Source organism: Corythoichthys intestinalis, chromosome 3 (assembly GCF_030265065.1).
Source record: "Corythoichthys intestinalis isolate RoL2023-P3 chromosome 3, ASM3026506v1, whole genome shotgun sequence".
Classification (NCBI taxonomy): domain Eukaryota; kingdom Metazoa; phylum Chordata; class Actinopteri; order Syngnathiformes; family Syngnathidae; genus Corythoichthys; species Corythoichthys intestinalis.
Window position 1 is genome coordinate 25,545,827 of NC_080397.1, and position 12,812 is coordinate 25,558,638.

Here is a 12,812-nt window from a genome sequence, read left to right on the forward strand (position 1 = left end):
TTTCCACAGCATGTAGACAACGAGGAAGTAACCGTGAGATGTGGATTGTTTCAGCAGCTCCATTGCGTTGACAGACGCGCTTCCTTTTGAAGCAGTTTGCCGCGTCATGACTGTGTCGACACAGTTCAATGAGTTCATGCATCGGTCACGTGATTTTCTTGTAGCGATACGCGCACCGATGCAGGGGTTGCTCCATGAGCTCGGCGCGCGCGCCGGCGCATTAGTATCACTGGACCCATCACTAGTTTAAAGTGCAGAGAGCATTATGAAAACCAAGGAACACACCAGGCAGGTCCGAGATACTGTTGTGGAGAAGTTTAAAGCCGGATTTGGATACAAAAAGATTTCCCAAGTTTTAAACATCTCAAGGAGCACTGTGCAAGCCATCATATTGAAATGGAAGGAGCATCAGACCACTGCAAATCTACCAAGACCTGGCCGTCCTTCCAAACTTTCTTCTCAAACAAGGAGAAAACTGATCAGAGATGCAGCCAAGAGGCCCATGATCACTCTGGATGAACTGCAGACATCTACAGCTGAGGTGGGAGAGTCTGTCCATAGGACAACAATCAGTCGTACACTGCACAAATCTGGCCTTTATGGAAGAGTGGCAAGAAGAAAGCCATTTCTCAAAGATATCCATAAAAAGTCTCGTTTAAAGTTTGCCACAAGCCACCTGGGAGACACACCAAACATGTGGAAGAAGGTGCTCTGGTCAGATGAAACCAAAATTGAACTTTTTGGCCACAATGCAAAACGATATGTTTGGCATAAAAGCAACACAGCTTATCACCCTGAACACACCATCTCCACTGTCAAATATGGTGGTGGCAGCATCATGGTTTGGGCCTGCTTTTCTTCAGCAGGGACAGGGAAGATGGTTAAAATTGACTGGAAGATGGATGCAGCCAAATACAGGAACATTCTGGAAGAAAACCTGTTGGTATCTGCACAAGACCTGAGACTGGGACGGAGATTTATCTTCCAACAGGACAATGATCCAAAACATAAAGCCAAATCTACAATGGAATGGTTCAAAAATAAACGTATCCAGGTGTTAGAATGGCCAAGTCAAAGTCCAGACCTGAATCCAATCGAGAATCTTTGGAAAGAGCTGAAGACTGCTGTTCACAAACACTCTCCATCCAACCTCACTGAGCTCGAGCTGTTTTGCAAGGAAGAATGGGCAAGAATGTCAGTCTCTCAATGTGCAAAACTGATAGAAACATACCCCAAGCGACTTGCAGCTGTAATTGGAGCAAAAGGTGGCGCTACAAAGTATTAACGCAAGGGGGCCGAATAATATTGCACGCCCCACTTTTCAGTTTTTTATTTGTTAAAAAAAGTTTAAATTATCCAATAAATTTTGTTCCACTTCACGATTGTGTCCCACTTGTTGTTGATTCTTGACAAAAAATTAAAATTTTATATCTTTATGTTTGAAGCCTGAAATGTGGCGAAAGGTTGCAAGGTTCAAGGGGGTCGAATACTTTTGCAAGGCACTGTATTTAAATGAACGAAATGAGTCAGTTTGCCCTAAGAAAGGTTAAGTACAGTAAAAGGGATCTCGGTCATGTCAACGGCAGTGAATAGGTTAAAAAGGCCAAAACTCACCCCGTCCCTCCTCTAGTAAGTCCGGGTCAGCGGAGGAAAGCGGGCCGAGAGGCGTTCCGGGGCCGGCGGCCAGCAGCTTTTCATTCTCGGCCCGCAGCTGAGCCACCCGCGAGTGGAGACGGTCTACCTCGGCTCTCCATGCATCCTCCACCTGCTCCGACTCCTAAAAAATTCCAAGCCAAAAAAAGCCTATGTCTATGAAAATGTTCTCATGATACAGTGTGTGTACAATCAACACTTGAGCAGACTCATAATGCTAATCTAAGACTATTTTCCACCAGAAAATGGAATTTCTGTTTATTTTGGGGCATTTCAGGATCACTTCATCTTGTTATTGGGTCACTTCCGATTGATTTTGGGGCATTTCGGTGTCACTTCCTGTAGATATTGGGGTATTTCCTGTTGATTTGGGGATAGGTCCAGGTCACTTCCTGTTGATATTGAGTCACATACAGTGATCCCTCGTTACTTTGTGCTTCAAACTTTATGCACTCAGTACATCGCGTATTTTTTTTTCAATTAAAAAAATAAACAAATAAATGCAGTATTTCATAGAGCTGTCCCAATCCGATCACGTAGTCTCTCACTCACACTCCTGCTGCTTTTCTTAATCAGGCTGTACACTGGACACACACTCAGCCATCACTGACATTGCACCACGCCTTCCCATAGGGGGCCGACCCAGGCAGAACGTTGAGTTGGCTTTCACTGTGATCAACTCATACACACGCTAAGTAACGCCGGATTTAGGTGGAAACAGGACGAAGGTTTTACTGCATTCAAGCAGGCAGGAGTTTCTCAAATTAGTGATTTGGTCAAGGATTCAAGGTAACTATTACATTAAACAGCCCCATGCATGCACTTTGAAGAAAAAAGAAAAAAAAACAATGGATAAAATTAGTGCAACTTTGGCTTGAAATATTTACGTAAACTGAATAACTGCCTGTTTTTTGCTTTTAACCAAGAATCTGGACCAGACATGTCCAAAGTCCGGCCCGGGGGCCAAATGCGGCCCGTGGTCAAATTTCATCCGGCCCCCAGCCTCTGTCATAAAATTAATAACGTCTGGCCCACACACAGACTTAATAAATTGGTCAGCAGTACTGCTACCAGCATATGAAGTATCTTAAACACTAAATGCTGCTCCTCATTTACCCACGAAAAGGCAGCAGCACTCTAAGCAACATTCCCCCGTGTGACCCTTTACTCCCAATTTTCTAAAATGGCGACAATCAACAAAAAAAGAAAGTTGACTGCGACGGCTGGCGCTTCATGGATAGGTGGAAATTGGACTATTTCTTCACTAAAATACACAACAACTGTCTGACTCACTTGCAAAGAGACAGTTGCTGTTTTTAAAGAGTTCAATGTGAGGCGATATTACCAAACAAGACACGCTGACATGTACGACAAGATTACAGGGAAGATACGTAGCGACTAGCGAGAAATGGAAGCAAAATTAAGCTAGTTTAATTTCACAGCAGCAGTATTTTGCAAGAGTCCGAGAGTCGAAAGAGAACGCCACAACGGCTAGTTGTGAGATTGTTGAAATTATTAATTTAAAAAAATAATTAAGCATATGTGACACACAGAATGGCTTGCTAAAATTTGCTTAAATATATTGTTCTACATAAAGGACGTCAGCCAAGGTCAGCCCCCCACATTTTTACCACACCAAATTTGGCCCTCTTTGCAAAAAGTTTGGACACCCCTGATCTAGACTGTTTTAGGTTCATATTTATAGAAATTGCGTATTTTAAGCATTGATAGTGTAAAGCGCTTTGAGCGCCTTGAAAGGTGGAAAAGCGCTATATAAGTATAACATTACATTACCATTATTTACAAGAATTTTCAACTGAAAAAGCTCTGTGTTTTGTGAAGCCGCCATGTTGGATTTTGGAAAACAATTAAGTTGATATTTCTGGCAAAAACTTATATATGTTAAATATTGCTATTGATCCATAAAATATAGATGATTAACTCTGCATTTGGTGATTGTTGTGCATCTAGCATAAAATCTGAGAATTTTATAGCCATATTAAGTTTTGTTACCCTTACACAAAAAATAATCAGTATTTTATTACGGAATGACTTTTTATGCCGCTGCTCATGGTGACTCATACAGTGGGGCAAGTAAGTATTTAGTCAACCACCAATTGTGCAAGTTCTCCTACTAAAAAAGATTAGAGAGGCCTGTAATTGTCAACATGGATAAACCTCAACCATGAGAGACAGAATGTGGAAAAATAAAACAGAAAATCACATTGTTTGATTTTTAAAGAATTTATTTCCAAATTAGAGTGGAAAATAGGTATTTGGTCACCTACAAACAAGCAAGATTTACGGCTGTCAAAGAGGTCTAACTTCTAACGAGGTCTAACGAGGCTCCACCCGTTACTTGTATTAATTGCACCTGTTTTAACTCATTATCGGTATAAAAGACACTTGTCCACAATGTCAGTCAGTCACACTCCAAACTCCACTATGGCCAAGACCAAAGAGCTGTCGAAGGACACCAGAGACAAAATTGTAGACCTGCACCAGACTGGGAAGACTGAATCTGCAATAGGTAAAACGCTTGGTGTAAAGAAATCAACTGTGGTAGCAATTATTAGAAAATGGAAGACATACAAGACCACTGATAATCTCCCTTGATCTGGGGCGCCACGCATGATCTCAACCCGTGGCGTCAAAATGATAACAAGAACGGTGAGCAAAAATCCCAGAACCACATGGGGGGACCTTGTGAATGACCTACAGAGAGCTGGGACCACAGTAACAAAGGCTACTATCAGTAACACAATGCGCCCCCAGGGACTTAAATCCTGCACTGCCAGACGTTTCCCCCTGCTGAAGCCAGTACACGTCTGCGGTTCGCTAGAGAGCATTTGGATGATCCAGAAGAGGACTGGGAGAATGTGTTATGGTCAGATGAAACCAAAATAGAACTTTTTGGTAGAAACACAGGTTCTCGCGTTTGGAGGAGAAAGAATACTGAATTGCATCCGAAGAACACCATACCCACTGTGAAGCATGGGGGTGGAAACATCACGCTTTCGGGCTGGTTTTCTGCAAAGGGACCAGGACGACTGATCTGTGTAAAGGAAAGAATGAATGGAGCCATGTATCGAGAGATTTTGAGTGAAAATCTCCTTCTGTCAGCAAGGGCATTGAAGATGAGACGTGGCTGGATCTTTCAGCATGACAATGATCCCAAACACACAGCCAGGGCAACAAAGGAGTGGCTTCCTAAGAAGCATTTCAAGGTCCTGGAGTGGCCTGGCCAGTCTCCAGATCTCAACCCCATAGAAAATCTGTGGAGGGAGTTGAAAGTCTGTGTTGCCCAAAGACAGCCTTAAAACATCACTGCTCTGACGGAGATCTGCATGGAGGAATGGGCCAAAATACCAGCAACAGTGTGTGAAAAGATTTTGAAGAGTTACAGAAAATGTTTGGCCTCCGTTATTGCCAACAAATGGTACATAACAAAGTATTAAAATTAACTTTTGGTATTGACCAAATACTTTTTTTCCACCATGATTTGCAAATAAATTCTTTAAAAATCAAACAATATGATTTTCTGTTCTTTGTTTTTTTCCACATTCTGTCTCTCATGGTTGAGGTTTACCCATGTTGACAATTACGGGACTCTCTAATATTTTCAAGTGGGAGAACGTGCACAATTAGTGGTTGACTGAATACTTATTTGCCCCACTGTATATGCCTAAGGGAGGTGTCTGTTTTGGTTTAAGGTCACTAGTGGCTTTGGTTTTGAAAATATTTGAATTTTAAGTTTTTTAAAAATAGGCCCCCTGCGGATCAGCCCCGTCATATGATAGTGAAGTTTATGCACTGGAGTTGCTTATTAAAGTTAACGATGATTGACAGACGGTTAAGGTTTGATCTTGCCAGAGATGCTTACTTCAAAGTGCCGCATGCGTCAATCATCGTTTAACTTGTTAAACAGTTGAGTTTGAGTTTGACTTTTGGGGCAGGGGTGGCATGAGATGTTGATGACCCCGAAACGCAGTGTCAGCAATAAAATTAACTTGCAAGAATATTTATAATAATAAGTTGACAATGAGCGTTTTTTGTTTCCCATCATTCTTGAGGGGAATTCTGAATCAGGCTGCTTAGGCAATACTTTTCGCCAAGATCGTCAACCATTGAATATGGTACGCCCGCCAGTGTCGTGCCAATGTAGTTACTCCAGTCAAAAATTGTATCCCCAGGGCGAAGCCATATGGAGGTAGATTTGTGTCTTTATTATTCAATCAAAATATATATTTTCAATTAAATAAAAAGTCGCTTCAATCAAAAAAAAAATTTGTTTGAATGTAAAAATTAATTTGAAACTCAAAAAAATGCATGTGAAAGCCTATTTTTTCTAATTGATTTTTTTTTAATTGGAGTCAAACTTTTTTGATTGAAGTAATGTTGATTTGCGTTTGGGCCATATTTTGGCTAGGACGTTTTTGTCTTTATTATTCAATCAAAAAAATAAGTTGCTTACATTTTTTTTTTTCTTCAACAAGAAAAATCACTTCAATCAAAAAACAGAAAAATTTCAATCATAGAAAACATTTTGAATGCGAAAAAATATTTGAGATTGAAAATTTTGCATTTTAACACTTAATTTTTCATTGTAAAAGTTTTCTTTGATTCAAGCAATCCTTTTGTGTTTGGACCATTTATGGATAGGACATTTGTGTCTAATTCATTCAATCCCCCCAAAATATTTTCAATCAAAGAAAAAAATCTTTTGAAAAATAAAATTGCCCTCCCCTAATTTTTGGGGGTGGAAATTATATGTAAAGCAAATGACCGTCTAAGGTGCTAGTCACATGATCTGTTCGAAAAACAATTTTGACCCATTACAAAAATATATTTTTTGTTCATTTCATTCATTTTCATTGCAGTTTTATTGCTTTAGAACTTTTTTATATATAGGAAAGTAAATTTCATGCAATGACACTTTTCGGCCACCGGGGGGGCTGCCCCCCCTTAAAATCCGCATATGCATTTAACACACACACACAATTATTTTTTGGGGGGTGGGGGCGCTACTTCGCGTTATTTCACTTCTCTTCGCGCTGGGTTCTGGACCACGTTTAATGGGGACCGGAACTTCTGGTCCCCATTAAACGCAGAAAACCTGGGACCACTATTGATTTTGGGGCATTGCCGATTCACTTTGTGCTGTCGGGTCACTAACCTGTTGATTTTGGTGAATTTCTAGGTGATTTTGGATCACCTCCTATTTTGTGGCATGTCGGTCACTTCCTATTTATTTTGGGGCATTTCCAGGTCACTTCCTTTTTATATTGGAGCATTTTGGAGTCAATTCCTTTTACCGGGCCACTACATGCTGATTTGGGGGGATTTCCGGGTAACTTCTTGTTGTTTTAGGTTTAATTCCAGGTAACTGTCTGTTGATATGGGGTCAGACACTTTGCATAACATCCCCACAATGATTGATTGGATAATGTTTTGGTTTCTTGAATAATGTTGGTACTGCCGTCTCTCCAAACGCGCATCTGGAGAGGGTGATCAGTCTACCTGTCGGTGCTTGGTCTCGCGCTCCATCCTGTCGCTGCGCTCCCGCCGCAGTCTCAGCAGCTCCTCCCGCAGTTCCTCTCCGTCGGCGTCGTCTTTTTCTCGTCGTTCCGTCACCAGCGACTCCAGGAGTTCCAGAACTCGGACCACCTTTGGGGCCAGGCCGACCAGGGCTTCGCCGCCGCCGAAGCGCTCGATGGTCCGCTGGAACTCGTGAGCCAGAACCGCCGCGATGTCATACACGTCCGACACGGTCAGCTCGGACCACGGCTTCTCCAGAGACGTGGCTGACATAACGCCTAGAGTCCAAGAAAAAGTTCGTGTCACCTTTCCAAGAGGGAACGCCACGAGAGTACCGCGACGGTCTGCTTTTCTATGCTAAGCTACGTTGAGTTTGTTGACAGGTTCAACTTTAGCTCGGGGCGATGCGTTCGGGGGAGCTCCGCGAAGCTCCAACAGTACGATTTGGCGAAACTTATCGCGTTCACACAGCATTTTATTTCACTGGAACGTCCTTATGTCGTACTTTATTCACCAAAATGTCCTCTAATTGCCTGCATACAAATAATTTCCATCAAATCTATCTGAACTTGAACGCCACTTGACATTTTTCCCACAGCACTTGAAGACGGCAATCTTTCCCTCTGCTGCACACGTTGTGATTTAATGGGGATATACTGTAGTTCTGCACGATTCCGTTAGACGGCACCGTTTTAAAATAATAAAAGCAAAAATTTTTAAAAAAATACTTCCATGAATTCATGATGCATTTCACAAACACATGATCTCACTGTCAGCCGCTGTTTTGCACACGAGTCGTACAGCCTGTATATCCAATAATGCAAAGGTGGTACATTTAAATATTTTAAATAAAATATATCCAAAGAATCTTTCTCCTGCAAAATTCTTGATAGAAATGATTTGTGCTCTTTCTGTGGAAATGACAAGTAAACAACAATGCATTTATTTTTTGAATGTGTAAAAACAAATTTTTGGACTGCCTTTGAAACATTTTTTCATGATTCGACTGGCCCCTATAATTTGAATTTAAAAGACATTCGTTATTACACTTAGATAAGTTTTAAATATTTAATAAATTGTATGATTAGTTGCATAAGTTTTTTTATTCACAAACAAAAGTTCGCAAAGAAACCTATATTTGCATTTATCCAATCAGAAATACTTAAAATTCAAATATTTTCAAAACCAAAGCCGCTAGCGACCTAAAACCATAACAGGCACTTCCCTTAAGCATATATGAGTCTGCATGAGCAGCGACATCAAAAAATTCAGTCGTTCCCTAATAAAAACGTGATTTAAAATTTTTTTTTTTTTTATACAAGTATAACAAAACTTAGAACGGCTATAAAATTCTCAAATTTTACGCTAGATGCACAAAACAACCACATGTAGAGATATTCACCTATATTGTCAGGATCAATAGCAATATTTAACATATATAAGTTTTTGCCAGAAATAGCAACTTAAATGTCATGTGTAGAGATACAAAATCCAATATGACGACCGTCTAAAAAACAAAAAGCATTTTAAGTTGAAAATTCTTGTAAACAAACGCTTAAATCGCAGAATTTCTAGGTATGAACGTAAACAGTCTAGATTCTTGGTTAAAAGCAAAAAACGGGCAATATCGTTCATTTTATGTATATATTTCAAGCAAAAGTTACAGTATTGTGTAATCCAACATGACGCCCATCATGAAACAAAGAGCATTTTAAGTTGTAAATTCTTGTAAATAAATGCCTAAATCGCAGAATTTCTACAGATATGGACGTAAAACGGTTTAGATTCTTGGTCAAAAGCAAAAAATGGGCAGTATCATTAATTTTACGTCAATATCTCAAGCAAAATTTACGGTATTTTGTAATCCAGCATGGCGGCCGTCACGAAACAATGCTTTTTAAGTTGAAAAATCTTGTGAATAAATGCTTAAATCGCAGAATTTCTAGATATGAATGTAAAACACTCGGCTCTTGCTTAAAAGCAAACAAAAAAACGGGGCAGTTATCATTCATTTTACGTAAATATTTCAAGCTAAAGTTAGGCTAATTTTTTCCCATTCATTTCATTGTATTCACAGCGTTTCAAAGTGCATGCATGGAATGAAAAATTTAATTACCTTAAATCCTCGACCAAATCACTCGAGACACTGCTGCCTGCTTGTATGCAGTCAAACATTCATCCTATTTCCACTTAAATCCAGTGTTAGAACGCAGCGTGTGTTTATCACAGTGAAAGCCAAAGCAACTTCTGCCTGGGTCCAGCCCCATATGGGAAGGCGTGGCGCAATGTCTGTGGAGCGGTCTTATCAACTGATAGAGGAGTCTATGATTTGTGTATGTAACTCAGACGTCGGGTTGGCAGATTGTTTTCTTCTTAAAGATGTGTGTGTGGCAGCCTTTTTTCCACATGGGGTTTTGACAGTTGCAGTCATATTTTCGGGATCAAAGCCCCGTTCCAGCCCTGAATCTTTTACCGAAACGGAGTTCCGGGCCTTTCCGGCCCACTTTCACCACTGTGTCTGGCGCCATCCATGGCAGCCAATGAGTTAAAAGGTTATAAATAATTCATGCATGAGAATGGTTAAATTAAACATTTATTTAATTGGCCAGACATTTACATTCAGTACACATGGAAAAACACCGCGGCTTTTGCTAGCATCCATTTCCGGCTAGCTCTGAGAGCATAAAGAGACGAGAACAGCATAAAAGAACTGCAAAAGAATCATCATTTTAATAAGTACCCTGTATGAAAAAGTCCCAGAGGTTCTACAATTCTACATTCATCAGTGAAGAAGCAACTACGTGATTGGTAAGGCTTGAGGCGGGCGATCGTTCGGATCCATAAAGCTAAATGAGTCATCAGTGCAGTAACGAGTTCCAGTTTTGCTAAACGGGTGGCACGCAAAATGACCCCCCAAAAAACAAGAATTTTGTTGTGTTTTGTCGTTTTGCTGCTAAAATAGAAAGTTAGTCGTGGTGCATTCAGAGTGGGGCCATTTTGGCAAAAGAAAATCTTGAATATGACGTGCAGAACAGGATTGTCAGCAAGCAACTTCAATGCAAAGGTTCTTCCTTCCAGATGTCGCCGCTCTCATTTGAACTGCAAAGAGACAACATTCAATTCCATTAAAAAAAAACAAATGTACAAAAGAAACATTTTCTAAAAATCACCAATACAAATAAATGAAACTGAGGTAAAAGATACAATTTAAAAAATAAAAACAATTCATAAAGAACATTTAATGGCAAACTCATTCAATGCCATTGACTCCAACTGATATAAAATTTATTCAAACTAGGATGACTGGCATTGAGTGATCACTTCAGTGCCACTGACAGCGACAGTTGTCCAATTGTTTGATCGCTGCCAGCACTCGCAGTCAAAGTGGTTTGGACATCTTTCGCTGTCATCGGCAGCCACTGAGCTAATGAGCGACCTGCGCTGTTGTAGTTAATTGGAGGTTCCTCTAATTGCCCCCAAATCAACAAGAACAGACCCAAAACGAACAGTATGTGGCCCCTAAATCAACAGGAAATGACATGTAAATGCCTCAAAATAGACAAAAAGTGACCTAATATAGAGGATGTGACCAGGAAGTGACCCAAAACTAACAGTAGGTGAACTGGAAATGCCACAAAATCAACAGGAAGAGACCTAAAATAAACAGGGAGTGGCCCAAAACTGACAGCGAGCGATCCATAAATAAATACCCTGAAATCAACAGGAAGTGACCTAAAACAAACATTAAGTGAACTGGAAATGCCGCAAAATCAACAAAGTGAGCAATGATAAACATGAAGTAACACGGGGACGGGGATCGAACGATTGCTGCCGGTCCTCCCAATCAAAATGGATTGGACGTCTGCTGCATTCATTGGCAGCTAATGAGTTTAAAACCAAATAGTAAGTACGAAAAGTCAATGTACAGTGCTACCTCTACATACGAATTTAATTCTTTCCAGGATCTGGTTTCTAAGTCAAAATGATCGCCTGTCAAGTGGGATTTTCCCATAAGAATACATAATAATTTGTTCCACAGCCTGAAAACCTACACTAAATTCTTAAATACTATTGGTACAATTACAAATACCAATTACAGATAGCAAACATTATAAATACAAATCGGAACAATAATATTACCATAATTATAACAATAATGTAACAAATCGGAATTCTAATGTGGCCGTTGTGTTTTGCATGCTGTTCCTGAACGCACCGTGTGACAGACGAGCGTGAGCGAGGTGCGGAAGAGAGGGAAGTTTTTACTTTTTTCATGTTGTTGTGAGCGTCGGCTACGGTGGACAGTAGCCGTGGTGTGTTGCACAAGTTCTGAAATAAATGATTAAAATCCTGACAAAGCTGGCAACTTCCTATAATAATAAAGAGGAAGTAAAAAACATTAACTTACAGAGACTGACAAACTGAGCAGACGGGCTATTATTGTCAAGCTAGTTCACTCAAACGCACACAACACCAGGGGTTAATTTTTGCCGGATCATGCCGGAACATGTTCCGGTACCTCTTGATTTTGGACTCCACGTGTTCCGGGACTTAATTAGTCCGATCCGGCACCTTTTGAGTGTAAGTATTATTGATAATATTATGCCGGGCGACGTGGAAGAGTGTGAGGCGATGAACTCATCATCGCCACTTGCTAAGCTAGCGCCCTTTACAATAATTAACGCCACGAATCACTGCGCATCGCCGAATGGAGCACACATTACATAACATTGGAAACCACCACTCTAAAGTCATGGTTGCCCAAACTTTTCATCAAGCATTTGGGCAGAACAGAAAACATTCGCTTTAAATTTTAACGCTTGCTAAGTGGAAGCTTGGCAGCAAAAATAACAGAGGAACCTTGACGCTTTTTACCCCCTCATTTTATTCTTCTTTCCGCCACCCAGATGCAAAACAAACAACAAGTCACTGGTGGGTGGCTATGCAGTCCACCAATCGGAGCGTCGCGCTGGCGCACCAATAGGAGCCCCGCGTTGACGCATAGATTACCGTGCCGATGACAGATCCGGTGATGCTACAAAATAAAAACGTTTTTAAAAAATGTCCAGCCATCCATTCATCATCTTCCGCTTGCTCCGGGGTCGGGTCGCGGGGATAAAATAATAAGATGCATCGATTCATTTACAGAACATACATATCACAAGAATTGCATGTTGTTTCCAATCTGCACTTTTGGTCAGCAGTGCTTTTTTTGGTCAGCAGTGCTTTCAACTCCGAACCATAGTAAAAGTCAACACCGCGCTTCCTTTCTCTCCCCCATACACTCACCCACTTCTTCTTCTACCATTCATAAGAAATAAAAAATCATTCATTGAGGCATTTCATTTATAAAACACATGTTAAAATCTTTGTCATTGGGATCTCTTTTCTCTTTAGCACAGGACTTCTTTTTTCTTCTTTCTTTCAGAAAGAAAGCTGACCAATACGCGTGGTCTGAAAGGCAAATTGTTGTTGGATTATCTTTAAATACCCGCTACTTTTTGAGCAGAAGTCTAGCTTTGTATAGGCTTATGTTCCTATTGTTGAAAACACAAAAATGTGTAACAAATAGCACATTTATATTTACTTTGTTTTTTGTTTTTTTACCGTACCGAAAATGA

At 40.4% G+C, this 12,812-nt stretch overlaps 2 protein-coding genes across 2 annotated transcripts in view; both read right to left on the bottom strand.

The window, feature by feature from the left end:
• The window catches only part of LOC130913795 (RILP-like protein 1), a 34,638-nt gene extending 26,760 nt beyond the window's left edge, over positions 1-7,878 (bottom strand). Inside the window, exons 1-2 of the mRNA XM_057832658.1 lie at positions 7,174-7,878; positions 1,615-1,777 (exon numbers count right to left, since the gene is read on the bottom strand). Of these exons, the coding sequence (XP_057688641.1) occupies positions 1,615-1,777; positions 7,174-7,464 (454 nt within the window). The 5' untranslated portion in view covers positions 7,465-7,878. The remainder of the gene's footprint in view (positions 1-1,614; positions 1,778-7,173) is intronic.
• A 1,894-nt stretch (positions 7,879-9,772) lies between these two features.
• hip1rb (huntingtin interacting protein 1 related b) overlaps positions 9,773-12,812 on the bottom strand; it is a 52,915-nt gene continuing 49,875 nt past the window's right edge. The window contains exon 31 of the mRNA XM_057831811.1: positions 9,773-10,290. Coding sequence (XP_057687794.1) covers positions 10,282-10,290 — 9 coding nt within the window. The 3' untranslated portion in view covers positions 9,773-10,281. The remainder of the gene's footprint in view (positions 10,291-12,812) is intronic.